This window comes from Octopus sinensis, linkage group LG17 (genome assembly GCF_006345805.1).
Source record: "Octopus sinensis linkage group LG17, ASM634580v1, whole genome shotgun sequence".
In the NCBI taxonomy this organism is placed as follows: Eukaryota; Metazoa; Mollusca; class Cephalopoda; order Octopoda; family Octopodidae; genus Octopus; species Octopus sinensis.
The window spans coordinates 45245415-45270642 of NC_043013.1; the positions used below are offsets into that span (position 1 = coordinate 45245415).

Below are 25228 nucleotides of genomic sequence, written 5' to 3' on the forward strand. Positions count from 1 at the left end.
TACTTATTCTATTGGTCTCTTTTGCCGAACCGCTAAGTTACGGGGACGTAAACACACCAGCATCGGTTGTCAAGCGATGTTGGGGGGATAAGCACAGACACACAAACATATACACACACATACATATATCTATATACATATATACGACGGGCTTCTTTCAGTTTCCGTCTACCAAATCCACTCACAAGGCCTTGGTCGGCCCGAGGCTATAGTAGAAGACACTTGTCCAAGGTTCCCCACAGTGGGACTGAACTAGGAACCATGTGGTTGGTAAGCAAGCTACTTACCACACAGCCACCCCTTTCTTTTCAGCTTTTATAGATCTGCATTACACCCAGAGGATCCACAGAACCCATTTCTCTTCAGCTTCTGTAGATATTTTACATTAAACACCAATATCTCTCTACCAACGAATATCCTACTTCTTCCATATTCTTCACACAATATACCATTTCTACAGAAATTGAAACCTTAATGTTCTTAGTTTTAATATGTCATATAAAAAAAGGAGCTCTCCTTCGGTTGTGACGACAAGGGTCCCAGCTGATATGATCAACTGAACAGCTTGCTCATGAAACTAACTTGCAAGTGGCTGAGCACTCTACAAACACCTGTACCCTTAACGTAGTTCTTGGGGAGATTCAGCGTGACACAGAGTGTGACAAGGCTGGCCCTTTGAAATATAGGTACTACTCATTTTTGCCAGCTGAATGAACTGGAGAAAAATGTGAAATAAAGTGTCTTGCTCAAGGACACAACGCGCCGCCGGGAATTGAACTCACGACCTTACGATGATGAGCCGAATGCCCTAACCACTAAGCCACATGCCTTCACAATATGTCATATACAAGCTAGGTAATAGTAAAGGTGGTGATGGGAAAATATTTTATGAAATAAAGGAATTTTCAATCCTTGTTAATTTATTTCATCTTTAAATTTGAAGATAATTTCAATGTGATTATTTATTTATTTGTACACAGGTGAACTTGGAGAATCCAAATTTAGAGAAATTTCCCAAAGTTCTTGAATTAAAAGGATTTGAAGCTACATTACATCCTGGGGATGTGTTATATATTCCTATATATTGGTATGTGTTTCACTTCCCATTTTATTTTGCCATTTCTCCCCCACTAATAAAACAATATTTATCACCATTGCAGAACTTTTACAACTTCCCTGTATTGTTAGAAGTTTCCTTTATTTCCCTTTTCTTTCATTTTTTAATTCTTTACAATGATTTTTTTTTGTTTTCTTCTATTTTGGCTCAGGTGGCACCAGATTGAATCACTACCCCAAAAGGGTGTCACCATATCAATCAATTTTTGGTATAAAGTAAGAGTAAGTATAGCATTTTATGTATTTGTTATTAATTTTATGTCAACTTTCTTTCATTCTTTTATTTGTTTCAGTCATTTGGCTGCGGCCATGCTGGGGCATTGCCTTGAAGGGTTTTTAGTCAAACAAGTATTAAATTTTTTTTTATTGCTGCTTTCACAGATTCCTGTGACTCTTTGTCTCCATCCAATTCCATTATTCACCGTCTCCATCCACTTCCAGCAGTGAGTTGGCAGAAACGTTAGCACGCCAGGCGAAATGCTTAGCAGTATTTCGACCGTCTTAACATTCTGAGTTCAAATTCCACCGAGGTCGACTTTGCCTTTCATCCTTTCAGGGTCGATAAATTAAGTACCAGTTATGTACTGGGGTCGATGTAATCGACTTAATCCCTTTGTCTACCTTTGTTTGCCCCCTCTATGTTTGGCCCCTTGTGGGCAATAAAGAAATAAGAAACGTTAGCACGCTGGCCGAAATGCTTAGTGGTATTTCGTCTGTCTTTGTGTTCTGAGTTCAAATTCCATTAAGGTGAACTTTGCCTTTCATCCTTTCAGGGTCGATAAATTAAGTACCAGTTGCGTACTGGGGTTGATCTAATCAACTGGCCCCCTCCCCAAAAATTACGGGCTTTGTGCCTAGAATAGAAAAGATCATTATGAATTTGAATAGGGAGCTTGAGTCATAGTGATTACACAACCGTGGATGCCACCCCTAGGGATGTGTTGCAGTTACTCTCTTGAGAGAGCTTGATGTTCCCGACCATTGATCTTCAAGGATTCCTCTGCTTTGCACCAAAGTAAGAAGCACCTTTCATTTAGTTGAGTTCTTCCACTATCTCTTCACAATCTGCCATGCTGCAGTCCCATGACTTCACTGTATTACTGGCAGGGTGGCTGAACAGATGTACCTTGCCAAAGGGCAGCCCATAATTGTGCAGGGTGCTGCACGTCACTCCGTGTGGTATTTTCAAAATGTCCGTATAGGTGCAGGCATGGCTGTATGGGAAGAAGCTTACTTCCCAACAACATGGACCTGGGTTCAGTCCCACTGTGTGACACCTTGGGCAAGTGTCTTCTACTATAACCTCAGACCAGCTAAAGCCTTGTGAGTGGATTTGGTAGACAGAAATTGAAAGAAGACCGACATATATATATATATATAATTAAAATTATAATTTAGGGTATCTAATTTAGGTATTGACTGCTATTTCCAGCGTGGTGGTATCTCTTAGATACCCTAAATTACAATTTTAAATAATTATTACCTTTGAAAGGTTTTTATTCCCATGCTGGCCACCTGTTAAGATCGGTGTTTAAATATCGATCTTATCCTTATATATATATATATATATATATATATTTGTGTCTTGTGTTTGTACTGCCCCCATCACTTGACAACCAGTTCTGGTGTGTTTACGTCCCCATAACTTAGCGGTTTAGCAAAAGAGACTGATAAAATAAATACTAGCCCTTACAAAGAACAAGTCCTGGGGTCGATTTGTTTGATTAAAACTCCCCTTAAGATTGTGCTCCAGCATGGTTGCAGTCAGATGACTGAAACAGTTACGAGAATAAAAGAATATTAAATACAGACATGTAAACCTATTTATAAGAATATGTTGTGTAACCTCATCAGTATCTCAGCTGTCAGGCTAAAGACTACGGTTCAATTCTTTGCTAGGGAGACTAATTGGTTCTGTGGCTCTGAAGTTTGCTTCATAACCACATGGGTCTTAGTTCAGTCCCATTGTGTGACACTTGGGCATGTATTTTCCACTATAGCCACAGAAAAACCAATGTCTTGTGGATGGATTGTTAGACGGAAACTGAGAACCCGATATATGTACAGGCAAACATATGACTATGTGGTAAGAAGCTTGCTTCCCAACCACACGATTCTGGGTTCAGTCCCACTGCATGACACCTTAGACATGTGTCTTCTACTATAGCCTTGGGCTGACCAAAGCCTTGAAAGTGGATATGGTAGACAGAAACTGAAAGAAGCCTCATGTATGTGTGTGTATGTGTCTGTTTTTGTCTCCCAACACTACTTGACACCTGGTGTTCGTGTGAAAATGCCCTGTGATTTAACTGTTTGGCAAGGTAGAAAATGTATCAGATTTAAAAAGAAAAAAAACAAGAATCTTCAAGGCTGTGTCCCAACATGGTTGCAGTTTAATGAGTTAAACAAGTAAAAGATAAAAGATATATATGAGAGTATGAGAGAAACATGTGAGAGCATGGGTTTATGAGTGTTATTACATGGTTTCCTCTTTAACACTGAATGAAAACAGAAACTTTTTTTGCAATCTCCACTAAGTAAAATAGCCAGTGAAATGAAAAAAAAAATCTTATTACACATGTAAGGATTGGTGAGAAGAACGTCCAGTTGTAGAAAATCCGTCTTGACAAGTTTTATGTAACCCATGCCAGCATTGAAAAATGGACGTAAAACCAAACAAATGAATGAAACTTATTTACAATAATAATCACTTGTAGGAGGAGACCCCCTTCGGTCATGACTGACCATGGGATTGCACCTTGAAAGTTACCTTTCCAGGCACAAGTCAGGGCAAGATTGTTTGTGGAAGACCAGCAGTCGCCCATGCATACCGGCCTCCCCTCTCCATGCCACCAGTGTTATCCAAGGGAAAGGCAAAGGGGCCGATACAGCTTGGCACCCATGACATCACAACTCATTTCTACAGCTGAGTGAACTGCAGCAACGTGAAATAAAGTGTCTTGCTCAAGAACACAACACACAGCCCGGTCTGGGAATCGAACTCACAACCTCACGATTGTAAGCTCTATGCTCTAACCATTGAGCCATGCGCCTTCACTAATCGCTTGTAGTTATAAGGAATTCATGAAACTAAAAACTACTTCATTTTGGGTAGTTTTCTGGTGGTTGATAATTCAAGCATCAGTCAGCTATATGTTATATGTTACAAAGTCTGATATTTGTTCTGTCAGTATCTTTTGCCACACTGCTAAGTTACTAGGATGTAAACAAACCAAAACTTATGGTCCGGCTGTAGTAGGAAACAAACACACAAGTTTCTTCAGTTTCTTATTTCTTTACTACCCACAAGGGGCTAAACATAGAGGGGAGACAAACGGATTAAGTTGATTATATCGACCCCAGTGCGTAACTGGTACTTATTTAATCGACCCCGAAAGGATGAAAGGCAAAGTCGACTTCAGCGGAATTTGAACACAGAATGTACCAGCAGACCAAATGCCTATTTCTTTACTACCCACAAGGGGCTAAACACAGAGAGGACAAACAAGGACAGACAAAGGGATTAAGTTGATTACATTTGACCCCAGTGTGTAACTGGTACTTAATTTATTGACCCCGAAAGGCAAAGTTGACCTCGGCGGAATTTGAATACAGAATGTACTGGCAGACGAAATACCGCTAAGCATTTCGCGTGGCGTGCTAACGTTTCTGTGGCAGTGAACGTGTTAAATATTTTTAAAAATGTATTCTTATAAAATTCTTTGAATTGTTTTGTAGAATTCATGTCAGCAAACAGTCACATATCCATTGGCAGCTTCTCAGAAGATTGCCATCATGAGAAACATAGAGAAAATGGTAACAGATGCTCTTGGAGATATAAATGAGGTAAGTTCTTCTTGATACACTATTATACAAATATTGTCAAAAGTAAAAATCATCATCATCATCATCACCATTGCCACCACCACCACCATCATCCCCATTGCCACCACCACCACCATTGTCCTTCATCATTTTAGAGTTGATAAAATAAGTACCAGTTCAGCATGGGGGTTGATGTAATTGACTAAAACCTCAACTCCCAGAAATTGCTGGCCTTGTGCCAAATTTTGAAATCAGTATTTATTTTCTCATGCTGTCATGTGTTAAAGGGGTCTCCATTTACCTTGATATTGTGTAATTCTATTACGAAAAGTAGGTGATGGACAGAAATTCCCTTCCAAGGACATTTGGTCTTGAATTAGAACACCCTCGGGTCACCGAACCTTTTGGAGGAGATGACAAAGGACCAAAATATCTGGTCGCCTTGCTATACACAAGAAGGCCTGTCCTCCACAGCAGAAGTGTTAATGCCGCTCCCCCTGCTGAAGAAGATTGGCCTGCAAGAGCTCAGTGCTGGTGCCACATGAAAAGCACCTGGCTCACTCTGTAAAGTGGTTGATGTTATGAAGGGCATCGGTCATGGAAACCAATGCCAAATTAGATTGGAACTTGGTGCAGCTCTCCTGCTTACCAGCTCTGATCAAACCATCCAGCCCATGAAAAACGAATGTTGAAAGAAACAGAGGAGGAGGTTGGTGGTGGTGATGATGATGATGATTACTATTATTATTATTAAAGTGACTTGACAGCATTCACCCGGGGTGGGTTGAGCTGGCTTCATTCATCCTCAATGCTGCATCTCTCACAAACGCCGACCAGGCCTGGCAATTTGAGGCTAACGACCGCTTGATCTCCAACCACTCCTTATTCCAGCGGTGAACGCCGTAGATATGGGGGCCTAGGTTGGGTTCCAGATCAGCCTTGACTGTCATCAGCCAGGTTTTTCATTGTCCACCACATCGCTTTCGCCAACCCTGAAGGGGAGCTGAGGCAATTGCTTCGTAGATGAATTCTCCTGGTTATTTTTTATCAGAAAGCTCAAAAATAACAAATTATTAAAGTGATGAGTTGGCAGAATCATTAGCACACCGGGTGAAATGCTTTGCAGTATTTTGTCTGCTGCTACGTTTTGAGTTCAAATTCCGCTGAGGTCGACTTTGCCTTTCATCCTTTTGGGGTCGATAAAATCAGTACCAGTTGTTGTTGTTAAGCAACAAGACGGGTAAGGGTGATTAGGTGATGGTCTAGGGCTTAGGGGCAGGAGACCCCAGACCTTGGAAAAAAAAAAACCTTTCTGGGGAGAGTCATTTTTGTTTTATGCCATATGAAATATATGTGTGTGTGTACATATATGTGTCTGTGCAACCAACATACTAGTTTGGCCTCTATCCTTTGACCTGTCCAACATGTGAAAGCCTTACCAGGAACTTGCTCTCCTCTGGCATAGCTCTCAGGGCCATCGAGACACACAATGTCACCAAATTGCAACACGGCCATCTTTAGTATCTTTACGCTGATACAACTGCAGTTTTGTCGAGCCAGTCTAACTTGTGAAACATTATCTTTTTTTGCAGGTTGCCCCATTTATGAGAACAATGGTCCTTGGAAGGTATACTTAGCCTGACTAACCAGGAAGAAATGAAATTCAAGAATCATTCAAAACAGGAGGACTGGAAATTTGAATGAATGCTATTTAATATGCAAATATCTTGTCTGACTGTTAACTTCAGAACTGGTTTGCACTCCAGTATCAACATTTTGGATTCATCATACTATATTGTTTAAAATATATATGTATATGAGTATAAATGTGTCATATATATATGTGTATATAAGTATGTACATATGTTTTATATATATATATGTATGTGTGTTTGTGTGTATATATATATACATATAAATATTTGTATTTATCTGTGTACATATGTGTGTGTGTGTAACCAATATTGGCTCTGACCTTGGTTAATGCAATAACACAAACTGGTATATAATAATATACATGTTAAGATGTATACACACACTCACACACACACACACAAAGATTTTATCTTATGCCTGAAATCAGAGACATATTTCTAACTTGTTTTTTCAGCAATAAAATCTGTATTTCAAGTTGTCTGTGTTTTAATATCTTTCTTTACTATACTTATATATAAAACTGGCCAAAAAATAATAATAATAAAAATAAGATATATAAAAAAAAAAACCCTTTTATTTTGCAAGTTAAACCTGTTCTTGGGGTTATTTGCGATGGTGATTCCAAATATACAAGCGGCTAATTAATTGAAACGTAGCCAGTACACATCGTAAAACAAACCCAACAACAAAATTGGTTGGTTTTCTATATTGCCAGATGGTGTGGAGAATGCTAAGAAACATTGGGCAAATGCGATGTAAAATGATGATGATGATCATCATGACAATCATGATGATGATGATGACACCAATTACAATAAAATCAAAAGAAATATTTTATTTTATACATAATCAAAATGTTCTGTATGCAGTTTTTATTTCAGATAAAACATTAATACAAAATAAAGTCTTGTGAGTAATTGATTTACTCAGGGAAAAGGAAGAAAAAAAGGAAAAGGAATGGCAGTGGGGGGGTAGTTCAATAAAATAATTTAGTAAATTATTTTGTGAAACTAATTATCATTATTATTATTATTATTGTTATTATTAGAGTTGATTTACAAAACCAGCACATTTAAAAGATTTCAAATTCAGTTTTCTTTCATTTCTGTGGAGTTACAATTTGTTGGATCAGTGTATAAAGTTCATATCATCCCATGTTATTTCTGTTTCCATCGCCACGACGAATATCTGATATTTGGAAAATAAAACAAAAAACAAAAAAATTAAAGAGGATATTATTAAAATACATTAATTAAAACACATAAAATAATATTTATATTTTTCACATTTTCTGTGGACACAGGACCATAATTAGTTTTTGCAGACTAACTTTCTTTACTAATATTAATAACAATCTACCACATAAAAAGTGCTGGTGATGGTGTCAAGTAAAATGCACCCAGTACACTCTGTAAAATGGCTGGCATTATGAAGGGCATCCAGCTGTAGAAACCCTGCCAAAACAGACTATGGAATCTGGTGCAATGCTTGGCTTTGCTAGCTTCTATCAAACTGTCTAACTCATGCCAACATGGAAAACGGATGCTGATGATGATGACTTACATGTGACATCATGTAGGCAACCTTTACATCATGAGCAAGTGTTTCCAAGCAAGGCATTTAATTCGACAAAGTTTGCTAACTGCAGAGAAAGGATATCAGTCCATTGAGGGACAGCGATTAGCTAACGCCTATCCAGCGATAGATCTCTATCTCTTCCATTTTACACTTAGTAAAAGTACCAGAGGTAAGAATATCAGTGTATATATATAAATATAATATATATATATATACACACACACCTATATATATACACATACACACACACTGCCCATACATGTATATATATATAAAACACACACACACACACACATATATAATATATATATACATATAATATATATATATACACACACACATGTAATATATATACATTATGTATATGTACATATATATATAATATATGTACATATATACACACACATTGTACAGGTAAAACTTCATGTAATGACGTAATGTTATAGGCATATACAATAAGTGCTCAGGTTGGTTTACCACCAAAACTCTGACCTGAACTGCGACTGAAACAAGAGTGGTGTTGCAGCTGGGTTCATCATTGAGCAGGTAGGTATACATTAGAAAGAAAGAACAAACAGGTAAAATACGTGGAGTCACTCTAGAACAACAAATTCCTAATTCAAACGTAATTGCAGCGTAAATAGTGGATTAAGAAATTGTGAATAAAGTCTCTTATGCGCAATTTCTTAATCCCTTATTTACTCTAAGAACTCTGCAATTACGCTTGGATTATAAATTCCATGCTCCAAATTGCTACTACCCGTTTTACCTGTTTGTTCTTTCTTTCTAATATATATGTATGTAAATATGAGGTGACAAGCTGGCAGAATCGTTAGCATGCCAGGCAAAATGCTTAGCAGCATTTCGTCTGTCCTTACGTTCTGAGTTCAAATTCTGTTGAGGGTCGACTTTGCCTTTCGTACTACAGGTGGGGTTGATAAAATAAGAGCCAGTTGAGCATAGAGGTCAATATAATTGATTTACCCCTTCCCTTGAACTTGCTGGCCTTGTACCAAAATTTGAAATCTAATATATATATATATATATATATATATGTATATGTATATATATATGTATATATATATGTATATATATATGTATATATTATGTATATATATATGTATATATATATGTATATGTATATATATGTGTGGAGGCGCAATGGCCCAGTGGTTAGGGCAGCGTACTCGCGGTTTCGATTCCCAGACCGGGTGTTGTGAGTGTTTATTGAGCGAAAACACCTAAAAGCTCCACGAGGCTCCGGCAGGGGGTGGTGATCTCTGCTGTACTCTTTCACCACTCTTTCTCTCACTCTTTCTTCTGTTGGCCTGCTCGCTTAGCCAGTGGGGTGGCATCATTTGAAGGCTAAAACAATGCGAACGCATTGTGACCAGCGATGTGTAACAACGTCTGATGGTCTGGTCGGTCACGTGATATATATATATGTGTGGAGGCGCAATGGCCCAGTGGTTAGGGCAGCGTACTCGCGGTTTCGATTCCCAGACCGGGTGTTGTGAGTGTTTATTGAGCGAAAACACCTAAAAGCTCCACGAGGCTCCGGCAGGGGGTGGTGATCTCTGCTGTACTCTTTCACCACTCTTTCTCTCACTCTTTCTTCTGTTGGCCTGCTCGCTTAGCCAGTGGGGTGGCATCATTTGAAGGCTAAAACAATGCGAACGCATTGTGACCAGCGATGTGTAACAACGTCTGATGGTCTGGTCGGTCACGTGATATATATATATGTGTGTGTGTGTGTGTGTGTGTGCATGTATATATATATATATATATCGTTTTGGGATTTGGTTTGCAAGATTCTTTATGTGAGTTCGTGTGTTGAAGCATATTCTGTTGTTTCAATAGTTTTGAGAGTCAACAACCATTGAAAAGGTTGCAAGACACAACGAAAATTTTAGAAAAATAAAAAAGACATATGTGGAAATTTTATCGGTGAGTGTGTTAAATTATAAGGCACCAAAAGAGAATGACTCTCCCCCGATATAGATATATATAAATATATATATATATAAATGGGTAAAGACCAGCTTCAGTCATGAATAACCATAGGATTGCACCTAGAAAGTTCCCCTCTGAGGCACAAGTCCAGGCAAGGTTGTTTACAGAAGACCAGCAGTCGCCCATGCATATCTCCACGCCACCAGTGTTATCCAAGGGATAGGCAAAGGCCAATACAGCTTGGCACCAGTGACGTCACAACTCATTTCTACAGCTGAGTGAACTGGAGCAACGTGAAATAAAGTGTCTTGCTCAAGAACACAACACGCAGCCCGATCCGGGATTTGAGCTCGCAACCTCACGATCGTAAGTTCGACGCTCTAACCATGAGCCGTGTGCCTTCACATCTATCTATATATATATATGAATATAAACTGACCCTGACATCGCAACTCATTCCTATAGCTGAGGGAACTGGAGCAGCGTGAAATAAAGTGTCTTGCTCAAGAACACAACATGCAGCCTGGCCTGGGATTCGAACTCACAACCTCACGATCGTAAGTTCGACGCTCTAACCACTGAGCCATGCGCCTTCACATCTATCTATAATATATATATATATATATATATGAACTGACCCAGTACTCATTTGTACTCTATTTTAATCAATCTTGGAAAGAGAAAAGGCAAAGTTGACATAGGTGGGATTTGAACTCAGAACATAAAGGACTAGAACTAAATATCATAAGGTGTTTTGCCCATTGCTCTAACAATTCTGTCAAACCATCACTGTACCTGAATGATTTACCTTTTGTTTTTTTTACTGTTCTGATCTGAAGGAAGAAGAAGCTGTGACCTTGGCCTTTTCGGGCCTTCTGATACTAGTGAGATTGATACAGTTTAATATTCCTCTTGAATAGTTATAAATTGACGGCTGCAAGGAGGGAGAGAATTCAAAGTGGTGACATTTTGGGGAGGAAGATTTGAGAAGAAGTTGACTGGAGGGGGGAGGGGGTCATGTGACAAATTAGGTCTGATGCACTGCAACAGTGATGTGAAAAGCAAGGAGAGAAGACAGCACATCTGTTCAGTATACTAACATACACATAATAATAATAACAATAATAATTCTATGTAATCTCAAGTTTTAAAACAAACATAATTTTCGTATGGTTTTTTAGACATTCACTAGTACAACACTAAGTACAAAACCAAATGTATGGCACCCTAGGCATAACACCAACACGAGCTTCCAACTTGTTGTCTCTTGAGGTCTCTGGGTGAGACTTGGAGCCAACTTGTACAAATGTAAAGCAAAAGTGAAACATAGAATTAGAATAATAATGACGACGACGACGACGACGACGACGATTCTATGTAATCTCAAGTTTTAAAACAAACATAATTTTCGTATGGTTTTTTAGACATTCACTAGTACAACACTAAGTACAAAACCAAATGTATGGCACCCTAGGCATAACACCAACACGAGCTTCCAACTTGTTGTCTCTTGAGGTCTCTGGGTGAGACTTGGAGCCAACTTGTACAAATGTAAAGCAAAAGTCAAACATAGAATTAGAATAATAATAATGACGACGACGACGATAATTCTATGTAATCTCAAGTTTTAAAACAAACATAATTTTCGTATGGTTTTTTAGACATTCACTAGTATAATACTAAGTACAAAACCAAATATATGGCACCCTAGGCATAACACCAACACGAACTTCCAACAAGTTGTCTCTTGAGGTCTCTGGGTGAAACTTGGAGCCAGCTTGTGCAAATGTAGAGCAAAAGTGAAACATAGAATAATAATAATAATGATGATGATAATAAGACATCATATCATATAGGCACAGGTGTGGCTGTGTGGTGCTAAGAAGCCTGCTTCCCAACCACAAGGTTTCAGATTCAGTCTTGCAGCATTACAAATTGGGTAAATGCCTCCTACTATAGACCTGGGCCAACCAAACACTTGCAAATGGATTTGGTAGGCGGAAACTGAAAGAACCCCACCGTGTATATATATATATATATATATATATATATTCCTCACGTTAAGTAATCCTAGGTGCTCCTTACAACTCGATGTGGTTGGCCAGAACCCAGATTATAGCCGAGTGCTTGAACAGTACCTGCCTGGATACTTTATACCTATCTATTCATTATATATATATATATATATATATATAAAAGACCCCCTTCGGTCATGAATGACCATGGGATTGCACCTAGAAAGTTACCTTCCTAGATACAAGTCCGGGCAAGGTTGTTTATGGAAGGCCAGCAGTCGCCCATGCATACCGGCCTCCCCTCTCCACGCCACCAGTGTTATCCAAGGGAAAGACAAAGGTCGATACAGCTTGCCACCAGTGACGTCGCAACTCATTTCTACAGCTGAGTGAACTGGAGCAACGTGAAATAAAGTGCCTTGCTCGAGAACACAACACGCAGCCCGGTCCGGGATTCGAGCTCACAACCTCACGATCGTAAGCTCGACGCTCTAACCACTGAGCCATGCGCCTTATATATATATATATTCTTTTATTCTATTACTTGTTTCAGTCATTTGATTGTGGCCATGCTGGATGACTGTCTTGAATGGTTACTTTTGTTGAACCACTAAGGTACGAGGAAGTAAACACACCAATGGGGGGAGGATAAACACAAACACACACGTATATATATACACTCATGATATTCTCAAAAGTTTTCTATATACCCACATCTAAAAAACTCTTACATAGATGCAGGTGTGGTGGTTGTGTGTTTCCTTCCCAGACATTGTTTTGGGTTCAATCCCACTGTGTGGTACCTGTGGCGAGTATCTTCCACTATAGCCTTGGACTGACCAAAGCCTTGTGAGTGAATTTAGTAAATTGAACCCATCATCATCATCATCATCATCGTCTAATGTCCATTTTCCGTGCGAGCACGGTTGGACAGTTCGACCGGGGTCTGGGAAGCCTGGAGGCTGCACTAGGCTCCAGTCTGATCTGGCAGTGTTTCTACAGCCGGATGCCCTTCCTAACACCAACCACTCCATGAATGTAGTGGGTGCTTTTTACATGCCAGGGGAGGCTGGCAGCAGTCACGATCGTTTGGTGCTTTTTACGTGCCACTGGCACAGAAGCCAGTCAAGGCGGCGCTGGCATCGGACATGTTCGGATGGTGCTTTTTTACGTGCCATTGGCACAGGTATCACGACTACAAATTCCATTTGATATTTATTTTCATGTCGATGTACTTGACTCAATAGGTCTCCTCAAGCACAGCAGGTCAACCTACGATCCAAGGTAAGCACAGCAGGTCGTTCTGCAATCCAAGGTACTTTGAAGGATGGGCTGGGGCTATGCAAAACTGGTGCGGGAAGCAGCCATGAACTCACATTATTTGTCGGGTCTTTGATGCACATGTGTGTGTGTGTACGTTGCCCCCCCCCCCCACCACTTGACAACTGGTGTTGGTGTGTTTACGTACCCATAACTTAGCAGTTTGGTAAAAGAGACTGACAAAATAAGTACTACGCTTAAAAAACAAAGAAAGAAGTACATTGAACAAAAAATTCTTCAAGGAGGTGCCCCAGCATGGTCGCAGTCTCACGACTGAAACAAGTAAAAGATAAAAGATAGATACCCACATCTAAACCAATTTTTTATATACCCACATCTAAAAAGTCATATATACACCCACATCTAAAAAGTCATATATACACCCACATCTAAAATGTCTTATATACCTTTTGTATACTCACATGTAAAAATCTTATATATACTGACATCCAAAAAGTCTAAAAATTAGCAATGTTCATGCTGTGAGAATTTGTTTTGTAACTTAGCAGTTCAACAAATGGGTGGAATGAAATCAAAAACAACAAACAAACATGTAATGAACTGAAACAAGTTCTCAGCTCGATATGCTCAGCTAAGACATTTAAGGCATTGCCCCAGCATGGCCACAGTTCATTGACTGAAGCTGGTAAAGGAATTAAATATCACTTATTTTCCCAAGCGGAGGGAGTTAGGAGCATTATTTAGTCTGGCCTTCTACTTTCCCCACTATTTATTTACCCAATTAAGCAATTAATCAATTTACCTAATTAAGCAATTAATTAAATGTACAAATCAATAAAAAGCAGAACACTAACCATCTTTCCAATCGTCCCAAGCTCGTGCTTTTGCTAAAGCTTCAGGATCATCTGCATCTTCTTTCTCATCATCTTCAGCCTCTTTTTGATCAGCATCATTTGCTTTCTTCTCTGGTTCTACAGCCCAGTCGTGTAGACTCTGACCGCTGGTCAAGAAAAAAGAAGAAACTTTAGAACAGAAAACTAATGTCCATATTTTATATAATACAACTGAAGTACATCATCATCATCATCATCATCACTTAACATCCGCTTCCCATGCTAGCATGGGTTGGACGGTTCAACTGGGGTCTGTGAAGCCAGAAGGCTGCATCAGGCCCAGTCTGATCTGGCAGTGTTTCTACAGCTGGATGCTCTTCCTAACACCAACTACTCCGTGAGAATAGTGGGTGCTTTTTACGTGCCACCAGCACAGGGGCCAGAGGAGGCTGACAATGGCCACGATCGATTGGTGGTTTTTACGTGCCACCAGCACAGAAGCCAGTCAAGGCAGCACTGGCATCAGTCACGTTTGGATGGTGCTTTTTACGTGGCACTGGCATGGGTATCACAACTACAATTCCATTTGATTTTTATTTTCATGTTGATGTACTTGATTCAATAGGTCTCTTCAAGCACAGCAGGTTGCCCCACGATCCAAGGTAAGCACCTCAGGCCATCCTACGATCCAAGGTACTTTGAATGGGCTGGGGCTGGTTGTGTGAAGCTGATGTAGGATACAGCCATGAACTCACTTTATTTGTTGGGTCTTTGTAGTCACAGCATATCTCCAGAGGTCTCGGTCTTTTGTCATTGCCTCTGTGAGGCCCAGCGTTTGAAGGTCATCCTTGACCACCCCATCCCATGTTTTCCTGGGTCTGCCTCTACCCCGGATTCCTTCAACTGTTTGGGAGTGGCGCTTCTTCACACATCTCTCCTCATCCATCCGTAGTGCATGAGCATACCACATCTGATGCTTCTTATATCCAACATTTCTCTCAGGGCACACATTTGTTATTATACATTGATTTCTTTGTTGTATATTGTGGTTACATAATGAAATACCATATCCCTACAAGTCATTAATATGTACATACCAGCTGATGTTTGCTATGTAAAATTGGTATAGGCGTAGGAGTGGCTGTGTGGTAAGTAGCTTGCTTATGAACCACATGGTTCTGGTTTCAGTCCCACTGCGTGGCACCTTGGGCAAGTGTCCCTCTACTATAGCCTCAGGCCGACCAAAGCCTTGTGAGTGGATTTGGTAGACGGAAACTGAAAGAAGCCTATTGTATATATGTATGTATATGTGTGTATGTATGTGTGTGTGTATGTGTGTATTTTTGTGTCTTGTGTTTATCCCCCCAGCATCGCTTGACAACCAATCCTGGTGTGTTTACATCCCTGTAACTTAGCGGTTCGGCAAACAGAGACCGATAGAATAAGTATTAGGCTTACAAAGAATAAGTCCTGGTGTCAATTTGCTTGACTAAAGGCGATACTCCAGCATGGCCACAGTCAAATGACTGAAACAAACAAAAGAGTAAAAGAGTAAGTGCTGGTGTCACTTCGAAGGGATTCCAGATGTAAAAGCCATGCCAAAACTGATTTTGCCAGTGCTAGGCTCCCATGTAAAAAGCACTCAGCCCACTCTGCAGGGTGGTTGGTGTTAAGAAGGGCATCCAGCTGTAATAACCATACTAAAACAGACACAGACGTATAGTGCAGTCTTCTGTCTGGCCAGTCTCCAGTCAAATTGTCCAACCCATGCTAGCATGGAAAGAGGACGTTAAACAATGATGGTGATGATTGCTATCAACATCATCATTTTAACATCCACTTTTTCATGCTTGCATGGGTCAGATGGAATTTGTTGAGGAGGATTTTCTATGGCCAGTGCTCTTCCTCTCACCCACTCTTACCAGTTTCCAAGCAAGGCAATATTTCCCCGTGACCAGACATGTTTTTGCAGAATACTGGAAATGATTGACACCGCTTGTGTGACAGTGACACTCATTTACAACAATCATGTTATGTTAAAGAACAAGACAGTAACATGCACACAACACACACACATACACACAGCAGGCTTCTTTCAGCTTCTGTGAACCAGACCCACTCACAAGGCTTTGACCAACCTGGGGCTATAGTAGAAGACACTTGCCTAAAGTGCCACACAGTGGAACTGAACCTGGAACCATGTGGTTGGGAGGCAAACTACTTACCACTCAGCGATGCCTACTAAATACATTTTGGAAGTAAATCTCTTTACACACAGCATCTTGCATTAAAAAAAAACAAAAAAATACTTACGTTGGTATTTGTAATGTTCCTTCCTTTATTTTTTGATCATAGAATTCTTCAATGGTTAATGTAGGCAAACTAGGATAACCAGCCCCTAGAACCTTCTTTTGGAGTTGGTCTTTTGTTATAATGAAGGGCCGGAATGACTGTAATTGAAGATATAGAGTAAAATATATTACAACATCAATCACATGAGCTGTACTGCCTTTTTTGTGAACTTTTAGTAATGATTAATATAAAAAAAAAATAAAAGAGATTCAAGCAAATTGTTTGGATCTTTTCGGTTTGAACGGCAGTTTTTAAAAATAATTTCCATGTAACTAAACACTTTTAAACTTCATATACTGGTAGAATGTGTTTATAAAACATCTTTTTCTCTTGGCTTTATTGAGAAAAGTCTATAGTTTGTAAGATATTTGTTGTTTTTTTCTTCAATTTCTGCAATTTCAACCAATCAATGACGTCTATTGAGGTAAAAAAAAAAAAAAACCATTCTGTGCCGTATGAATATGTCCCTCGTTTAAGAAACAGATTGGGTTTATTTACATTTCTGAAGAAAAAAAGATACCCTTCCCCCACCCCTAACCCTAAAACAGATTGAAATGCAATAGATCGATACTAGGGTCATAATTATGGGTGACAATTTCATATGACACCGCTAGAAAAAACTGCCGGTCAAACCGAAAAGGTCCAAATGTTTTATAGCATCAAATTTTACATGTCATTGTAGAGAAGTAAAAACACAAAATATTGTAACCTACCGACACAAACCATATTTAAAATAAACATTTTATGGGTTAGTCAAGTGGAAGGGATTGCTCCTATGGCCAGGGACTAGGGACAGTGATGCAGTTGATGCTCATTCATCATCATCATTTAACATCCGTTTTCGATGCTGGCATGGGTTGGACAGTTTGACAGGAGCTAGTCAGCTAAATAGCTGCTCAGGTTCATGTCTGTTTTGGTGGATCTTTTTGGTCTGAACTGCAGTTTTTTCTAGCAGTGTCATATGAAATTGTCACCCATAATTATGACTCTAGTATCGATCTATTGCATTTCAATCTGGGTTAGGGTTAGAGTTAGGGTTGGTTAGGATTAGGGTTAGGTGTGGAGGGAAGGGTATCTTTTTTTCTTCAGAAATGTAAATAAACCTAATCTGTTTCTTAAATGAGGGACATATTCTTATGGCACAGAATGTTTTCACCTCAATAGACGTCATTGATTGGTTGAAATTGCAGAAATCGAAGAAAAACAGCAACAAATATCTTACAAACTATAGAATTTTCTCAATAAAGCCAAGAGGAAAAGATGTTTTATAAACACATTCTACCAGTATAGGAAGTTTAAAAGTGTTTAGTTACGTGGAAATTATTTTAAAAAACTGCTGGTCAAACCGAAAAGATCCATTTTGGCTTGGTTTCTACAGCTGGATGCCCTTCCTAATGCCAATCACTTAACAGAGTGTACTGGGTGCTTTTACACAACACTGATACAGGTGCTTTTTTACGTAGCACCAGCACCCACAAGCCTACAAAATTAGGAACAAATATACAAGTGGATGAGATAACATACATTACCTTGTCTGTTTATATACATGGGATAACATTTTCCAATGTTCCATTCCCTAATTTGCGTCCCCAAAGTCCATCCCCTCCTCACCGTGGTGGGGACGCTAGCAACGGGTAGTGTCAGAGCTATGCCGTCGGGAACTTTGGTTCCTGGTAGGGCCACCCAAGGTGTATTGGTCTGACACCGAGTGGTATTAGGGCCACAACCTGGCAGACGGGGCTCTGGTGAAAATCCTCGGAGTGTCTGCTTCGGCAACCGGTGGCTCCTCGGTCGTTCTGTCCTTGCGTCTGTGGGCAATCTGCGGCAAACAGGATGTCTCCACATGCAGGATTGTTGGGGACCGCTTGTGAAATCCACATAATCCCACGAAACTTCTTCCATGAGTAGAAGAAGCAGACTCAACCTGCCCAGGGTGAATGTTGCCACAAGTATAAGTAAGTATTCCCTAATTTAAGAATGGTCATCATCAGTTTAACATTCACTTTTCCGTGCTGGTGTTGGTTTGTTTACATCCTCATAATTTAGTCAAAGAGACTGATAGAATAAGTACAATACTTAAAATAATAAGTAAGTGCTGGGCTGATTCGGTTGACTAAACCCTTTAAGTTGGTGCCCCAGCATGGCCACAGTACAATGAGTGAAACAAGTAAAAAGTAAAAGATCTAAAAAAAATAAAAATGTAGTTAATCTCACCTTTTTCTGAGAGGGTTCTTTTGGCTGGCGCTGATGACAGTGTGCCATGTTAGGTCTTTGTTCCAAGATTTGAAGTTCAACTAGATAAAAAAAAAATATATAGAATATATGAATATACAAAAATATAAAATATATAAAAAAAATAAAAGATAAAGTTTAAAAAATAGATTTTCAGCAGTAAAAAAAAAAAAAGAATCTATAGAAATTATTGATTTTTTTTCTGAGGTATCTGATCAACATGGAGTTTAGTGAACTAATTCAGCTTCAGTATATTTTTAAAAAAACAGTAATGAAGGATCTCTGGCTTACTCGAGAGAGTGTGTATAGCTTAGAGATTAGGGAGTCTCTCCAGGTCAAGTTGTTACTTCTCTGCATTGAAAGGTCACAGCTTCAGTATCATCATCATCATCATCACTGTTGTTTAACGTCAGCCTTCCATGCTGGCATAGGTTGGATAATTTGAGGCCAGGCCGGAGCCTGCACCAGACTTCTGTGTCTGTTTTGGCACAGTTTTTACAGCTGGATGCCCTTCCGAACACCAATCATCATCGTTTAGCGTCTGCTTTCCATGCTAGCATGGGTTGGATGAATGACTGAGGGCTGGCGAACCAGATGGCTGTACCAGGCTTCAATCTTGACCTGGCAGAGGTTCTACATCTGGATGTCCTTCCTAACGCCAATGGCTATATTATTTGAATATCATAGGGAAAAACTGCAAGACAGGAAATAGGTAAAGGGCACATAATGTAGTCCTATATACCACTATAAAAATGGAATGGTCATGACCGAGGTACCTTTATTGGTTTGTTTACATCCTCATAATTAAGCCAAAGAGACTGATAGAATAAGTACAATACTTAAAAAAATAAATAAGTGCTGGGCTGACTTGTTTGACTAAACCCTTTAAGTTGGTGCCCCAGCATGATCACAGTACAATGACTGAAACAAGTAAAAGGTTGGTTCATGTGAGGTTAATTTATGGGGATGTAAACAAACCATTACCAGTTGTCAAGTAGTGATGAAAGAGGTGGCTAGGTATGTTGAGCTCACAGTCAGTAGGTTGTGAATTCATTCCTCAGACCAGGCAGTGCAATGTAACCTTGAGCAAGATACCTCCCTTCGTGTTAATCCACTCTGATCAGCTAAAAATGAGCACCAACAGCAGTGGAGGCGCAATGGCCCAGTGGTTAGGGCAGCAGACTCGCATTCGGAGGATCGCAGTTTCGATTCCCAGACCGGGCATTGTGTGTGTTTATTGAGTAAAAACACCTAAAGCTCCACGAGGTTCCGGCAGGTGGTGGTGGCGACCCCTGTTGTACTCTTTCGCTCCAACTTTCTCTCACTCTTTCTTCCTGTTTCTTGTCCCTGATTTCCTACGCAACCGCTGAGCCTGGATGCGCATTCATCCATCAGTCGATGCTCTCGGTGTCGGGGGTTGACCTGCTTTCTCTTCTGCGGGTCTTACGAATAGCAAAGGACCACGTATCGGATTTCTCCCACTACGGACGAAGACCGCTTCGCTCAACAAACAAAGCAACAACAGCAGCTGGGGATTAATTCTGTAGAGTATTAGAGTTCTCCTGAATGGGATTAGTATTTTCATTCACCTAAACAGCTTGAAGACCCTCATAATCTCCAGCCTTATGAGCTGTAGGCTTGCATTTAAGACAACTTCAAGACAGACTCCTGAATCATGATGATGATGATCATCATCATCATCATTTAGCATCCGCTTTCCATGCTAGCATGGGTTGGATGGTTCAACAGGGGTCTGTGAAGCCAGAAGGCTGCATCAGGCCCAGTCTGATTTGGCAGTGTTTCTACAGCTGGATGCCCTTCCTAACGCCAACCACTCTGTGAGTGTAGTGGGTGCTTTTTACGTGCCACCCGCACAGGTGCCAGACGGAGCTGGCAAACAGCCACGGACGGATGGAGCTTAAATAACAGGAGACCCTTGGGGTAGACCAGGAACAAGATGACTGGATAACAATATCCATAATTTCAGCTGGTCACACTTGAAAATCCAGCTGAAGAGTGTAATGAAGCTACTTCTGATAAAACCCTAGGAAGGAGGTGCCTGAGGACTCTACCCCAATGATGCTCCCCAAAAAAGCAGGCACAAAACATGGATGGATAGATTCTGAAAAGAATGATAAACAAAATCACTGTTGGAATTACTGAATGAGATACAAAACCCTTTACAGTACAGCTTCTAAGCCAGGAGTTTAAATCTTAACAATTTCTACTACATCATCTATGTATCCATCTGCTTGTCTGTCACTCTAAATGAGTGGTTCTCAACCATTTTTTTTTAACTTCTGGACTCCCTTGATTCCAATTTTACTTGGATGGACTCTTTTAGCCATTTGATATTTAAAAAATCCTATTATATTTTTATAATTAAATATCCTTCTGATTTGTATAAAAAGAAAATGTTAAAATACTTTGTGTCATCTTCTTCTTCTCCTTCTTCTTCTACTTCTCCTTCTCCCTCTTCTCCTCCTCCTCCACTGCCACTGCCATCCCCACCACCCCTGCTACAACTACTACTAATATTACTAAAATCCGTTTTCCATGCCTGGCATGGGTTGGATGGTTTGACCAGAGCTGGCAAACAGAAAGATCTGCACCAGGTTCCAGTCTGATTCGGCTTGGCTTAAACGGCTGGATGCTCTTCCTTACATATTGTAGAAGTATCAGCTAATTTACTGCACCTAATCTTTTAACAACAACAATTTATATACGAACCCCGGTCGTGAACCTCTGCACCAAATCTCATTCATTCATTCTACTGCAACGTATATCCAACAATAACAAAATGCAAAATAAGCATCAGAGGCAGGTCAACTCGCATAAGAAAAAGAGAGCAGAACCTGAAAAGACCACCAGACTCCAAACTCCAATGCTATTTCTACTTACATTTTATATTTTCATATTCATCAATAACTGTGTTGATCCAGTGCTTGAGCAGCAACATATAATATTTTCTCTACAGAGAAACAAAAAACAAACAAGTCAAACACCAAGAAATATTTACAAAAAAATTACATTTAAATCATCATCATCATCATCGTTTAACGTCCGTTTTCCGCGCTAGCATGGGTTGGACGGTTTGACCGGGGTCTGGGAAGCCAGGAGGCTGCACCAGGCTCCAGTCTGATCTGGCAGTGTTTCTACAGCTGAATGCCCTTCCTAACGCCAACCACTCCGCGAGTGTAGTGGGTGCTTTTTACGTGCACAGGTATAACTACTATTTCCATTGCTATTTGTTTCGATGTTCATGTACATGCACTTGACTCAACAGGTCTCCTCGAGAGATGATATTTCAATCTTAACAACAGAGGGTCTCGACCTACTAAAAATAGTAACTAAGTCGCTCCCAGATCATATCCTTTCTACCTTAAAAATGAGAAGGACCCATTGGAAAATGTAAACCCAGATACATAAAAATGAAGAATGGCCATAATCAGAATGCCTTTGACCATAGGTCTGCTTGATAAGTACTGATCTGGAGCTAAACAGCAACTATACACTAAAAATATTTCGTCATCAATAAACTGTCAGTAAATTTAATGATGTTCATTAACACAGCTTTCCATTGGTTGTAAAAGTAATTAAATCACAATGAATCCAATTTAAAACACCCACTTAAAACTTACAATTTGTGTGAGATGTCAGATCTGGCCAGTTTGAACATAAAACAGGTAGGATAATTTGAGCTGGTTTAAATGCTAAAGGATTAAGTCTTAATTCTGTGGCTCAGATCTATCAAGGAACACCAATTGGTATACCATAAATGTAAATTAAAGCACAGTAGATTCACAAAGACAAAAAAATCATTAGGTGCAGGAGTGCCTATGTGGTAAGTAGCTTGCTTACCAACCACATGGTTCTGGGTTCATTCCCACTGTGTGGCACCTTGGGCAAGTGTCTTCGACTATAGCCTCAGGCCGACCAAAGCCTTGTGAGTGGATTTGGTAGACAGAAACTGAAAGAAGCCCATCGTATATATGTATATATATATGTGTGTGTTTGTGTGTCCGTGTTTGTCCCCATCAACATAGCTTGACAACCGATGCTGGTGTGTTTACGTTCCTGTAACTTAGCAGTTCGACAAAAGACACCGATAGAATAAGTACTAGGATTACAAAGAATAATTCCTGGTGTTGATTTTCTCGACTAAAGGTGGTGCTCCAGCATGGCCACAGTCACATGACTGAAACAAGTAAAAGAGTAGAGTGTTGGACAAAATCCTGTTCAAATCCTGCTACTTTATTTTATAAACTTTGCCTAGAATCCTTCTGAAGTTGATAAAATAAAATACCAGCTAAGTACTGGGTTAATCCAACCCTTTAGCATTCATATTACTTTGTCAAACATAATGCTTATTTATCCACATTGCTTTGAATTATCTTGTAGCTTTGAGATTTTGATGATACAACTGTATACTTTTAGAATGACATTATAAGGTAGGTGCGATAGGCCAGATCTGGCCAGTTTAAATATTTTGGCTGGATATGGCTGGCGTAAATGCTTAAGGGTCAACTGACTAACCCTTTCCCAACATATTGTGGCCAAGTGCCTATTTTAGGAACAATACCATAAGAGTAGAGGAACAGCAATGGTCATGCTTGGACCATGTCTACTTTACCTGTCTTTACTATGGCCACTAGCAAAATCTACAGGTGTAAAGACATAATGTGATGAGAATGTGAAGGGAAGAGAATACATCATGTCCAAACTGTCACCTGCAACCCACATGGTTCATCATTGCAAGTTGGAAAGTGAAGTGTAGCCCTCAGTTAGACACAGCTAAGGTATACCTGAAACAGCAGATCTATGGGTTGTACCTAGTTGTCTCACCATATGACTGTTTGATCAAATCTCACCAAGGACTAAACAGTTATATTGTTATAATCCTTTAAAATGTTGGATTGATAAAACGCTCACTTCCGTATACAGTATACTTAGTAAAACCAGTAAAGACATGACTATCACTGACTGCCTACTATGTACTCCAGTACTTCACATACTTCTCTTTACTTATAGTGACTAGGTCATTCCATTACGATAAATTAGATAATACATTCTTACAAGCCTTTAATAAAGACTCGATGGTCACAGCAGGAATGCTTTTAACCATTGGTTTTTCTCAACTGAAGCTGACCCACAATTGAACAGCAGCAACAACAACAACACTAAATTAGAACATCATGTCAACAATAAATTAATGATTTTGAAGACTTACCTCAACCTCTTCTTCAACATGGCTCTTTTCCACATGAGTTCGAAGTTCCTTTAATTCAGTTATTATTCTTTTTTGTTCTTTATATCTTTCAATTTTACTTTGTCTTTGGTTTGCCATTTCTTGTAAACTTGATTCTCTAAATATCAACAGACAAACAATATTAAATACTATTTTATTAATATTATTACTTATCTTCCTTCTAGCAACCCTCACATAATGTCGGGTTGTCTATAGTAAGACATCTGTGCTTATCCCTCTATTATACATTAGCCTTCAACACATGGTCTTAAGTCACCACTTTCTCTTGCAAATAAAATTCCCACTCATTTGAGAGGGGCTTTTTCTCTCTCTTTTCTTTGCAAGTTATTCACCAACCTCACTAGTGCTGGTACCATAAAAAAATGTACCTAGTACACACTGTAAAGTGGTTGGCATTGGGAAGGGCATCCAGCTCTGTGGCTCATTGGATCTGGTCATACTGTCTCATCCATGCCAGCATGGACAAAGGATGTTGAAATGATGGTGATAATGACAAGTCTCAGAAGTCAATATACAAAAACAATGGTAGATATTACATCAAGTAAAAGACATTTTAGCCATTTAAAAAAACATACAAAAACTGTTAAATTAAATTTCCATTTATTTCCCAAGGTGTCAAAAATTCCGATGCATTATTGCAACCAGGACACTGACACAATTCCACAGTAGATGACACTGTAATGGGAAACAGGTCACAGTGATGCAATGAAATTCTTGACATTTTGAGAAATAAATGAAAATATAATTTGAACAGCTTTTCCGTTTTGGAATGGCTAAAAATGGCTTCCACATGATGTAGTTGGTTCAGTTTCCCACATGGTCATGGAATGCATCACTTGTTAGATAGAAACAAGTACATTTTAACATCAGTTTTTTTCATGATGTCAACATGGAAAAGCAACCAAGGTGGATGGTGCTGGTGACTTTTTTCATGCCACTAACACAGAGAGTCTGCCACATATCTTGCAAGAAAAGAGAAGGAAAAACACCTTCTTGATCGAGTGTGAAAGGATGTATTTGAGAGAAAGGAAGGTGGCTTTGTGACAAGTATTGGGAGGTTAAAGTAACATCGAGGGACAAGTACAAAGTGTCTTGCTATAGATGAAATGCATGGTTAC

General features: G+C 39.5%; 2 protein-coding genes across 3 annotated transcripts in view; one reads left to right on the plus strand and one right to left on the minus strand.

Annotated features, from left to right (window-relative positions):
- LOC115220825 (hypoxia-inducible factor 1-alpha inhibitor) overlaps window positions 1-7073 on the plus strand; it is a 46166-nt gene extending 39093 nt beyond the window's left edge. The window contains exons 5-8 of the mRNA XM_029790999.2: window positions 981-1087; window positions 1269-1338; window positions 4855-4962; window positions 6534-7073. Of these exons, the coding sequence (XP_029646859.1) occupies window positions 981-1087; window positions 1269-1338; window positions 4855-4962; window positions 6534-6578 (330 nt within the window). The 3' untranslated portion in view covers window positions 6579-7073. The remainder of the gene's footprint in view (window positions 1-980; window positions 1088-1268; window positions 1339-4854; window positions 4963-6533) is intronic.
- A 376-nt stretch (window positions 7074-7449) lies between these two features.
- The window catches only part of LOC115220887 (immunoglobulin-binding protein 1), a 30153-nt gene continuing 12374 nt past the window's right edge, over window positions 7450-25228 (minus strand). Inside the window, exons 5-11 of one of the 2 annotated variants that reach the window (XR_005002704.1) lie at window positions 24072-24207; window positions 21743-21812; window positions 18824-18903; window positions 16571-16707; window positions 14279-14424; window positions 10937-11062; window positions 7450-7785 (exon numbers count right to left, since the gene is read on the minus strand). Coding sequence is in view for 1 of the 2 variants with exons in the window: in XM_029791080.2 (XP_029646940.1) it covers window positions 7745-7785; window positions 14279-14424; window positions 16571-16707; window positions 18824-18903; window positions 21743-21812; window positions 24072-24207 (610 nt within the window). In the remaining variant the exon portion in view is untranslated. The remainder of the gene's footprint in view (window positions 7786-10936; window positions 11063-14278; window positions 14425-16570; window positions 16708-18823; window positions 18904-21742; window positions 21813-24071; window positions 24208-25228) is intronic. The other variant, XM_029791080.2, reaches the window with a different exon arrangement.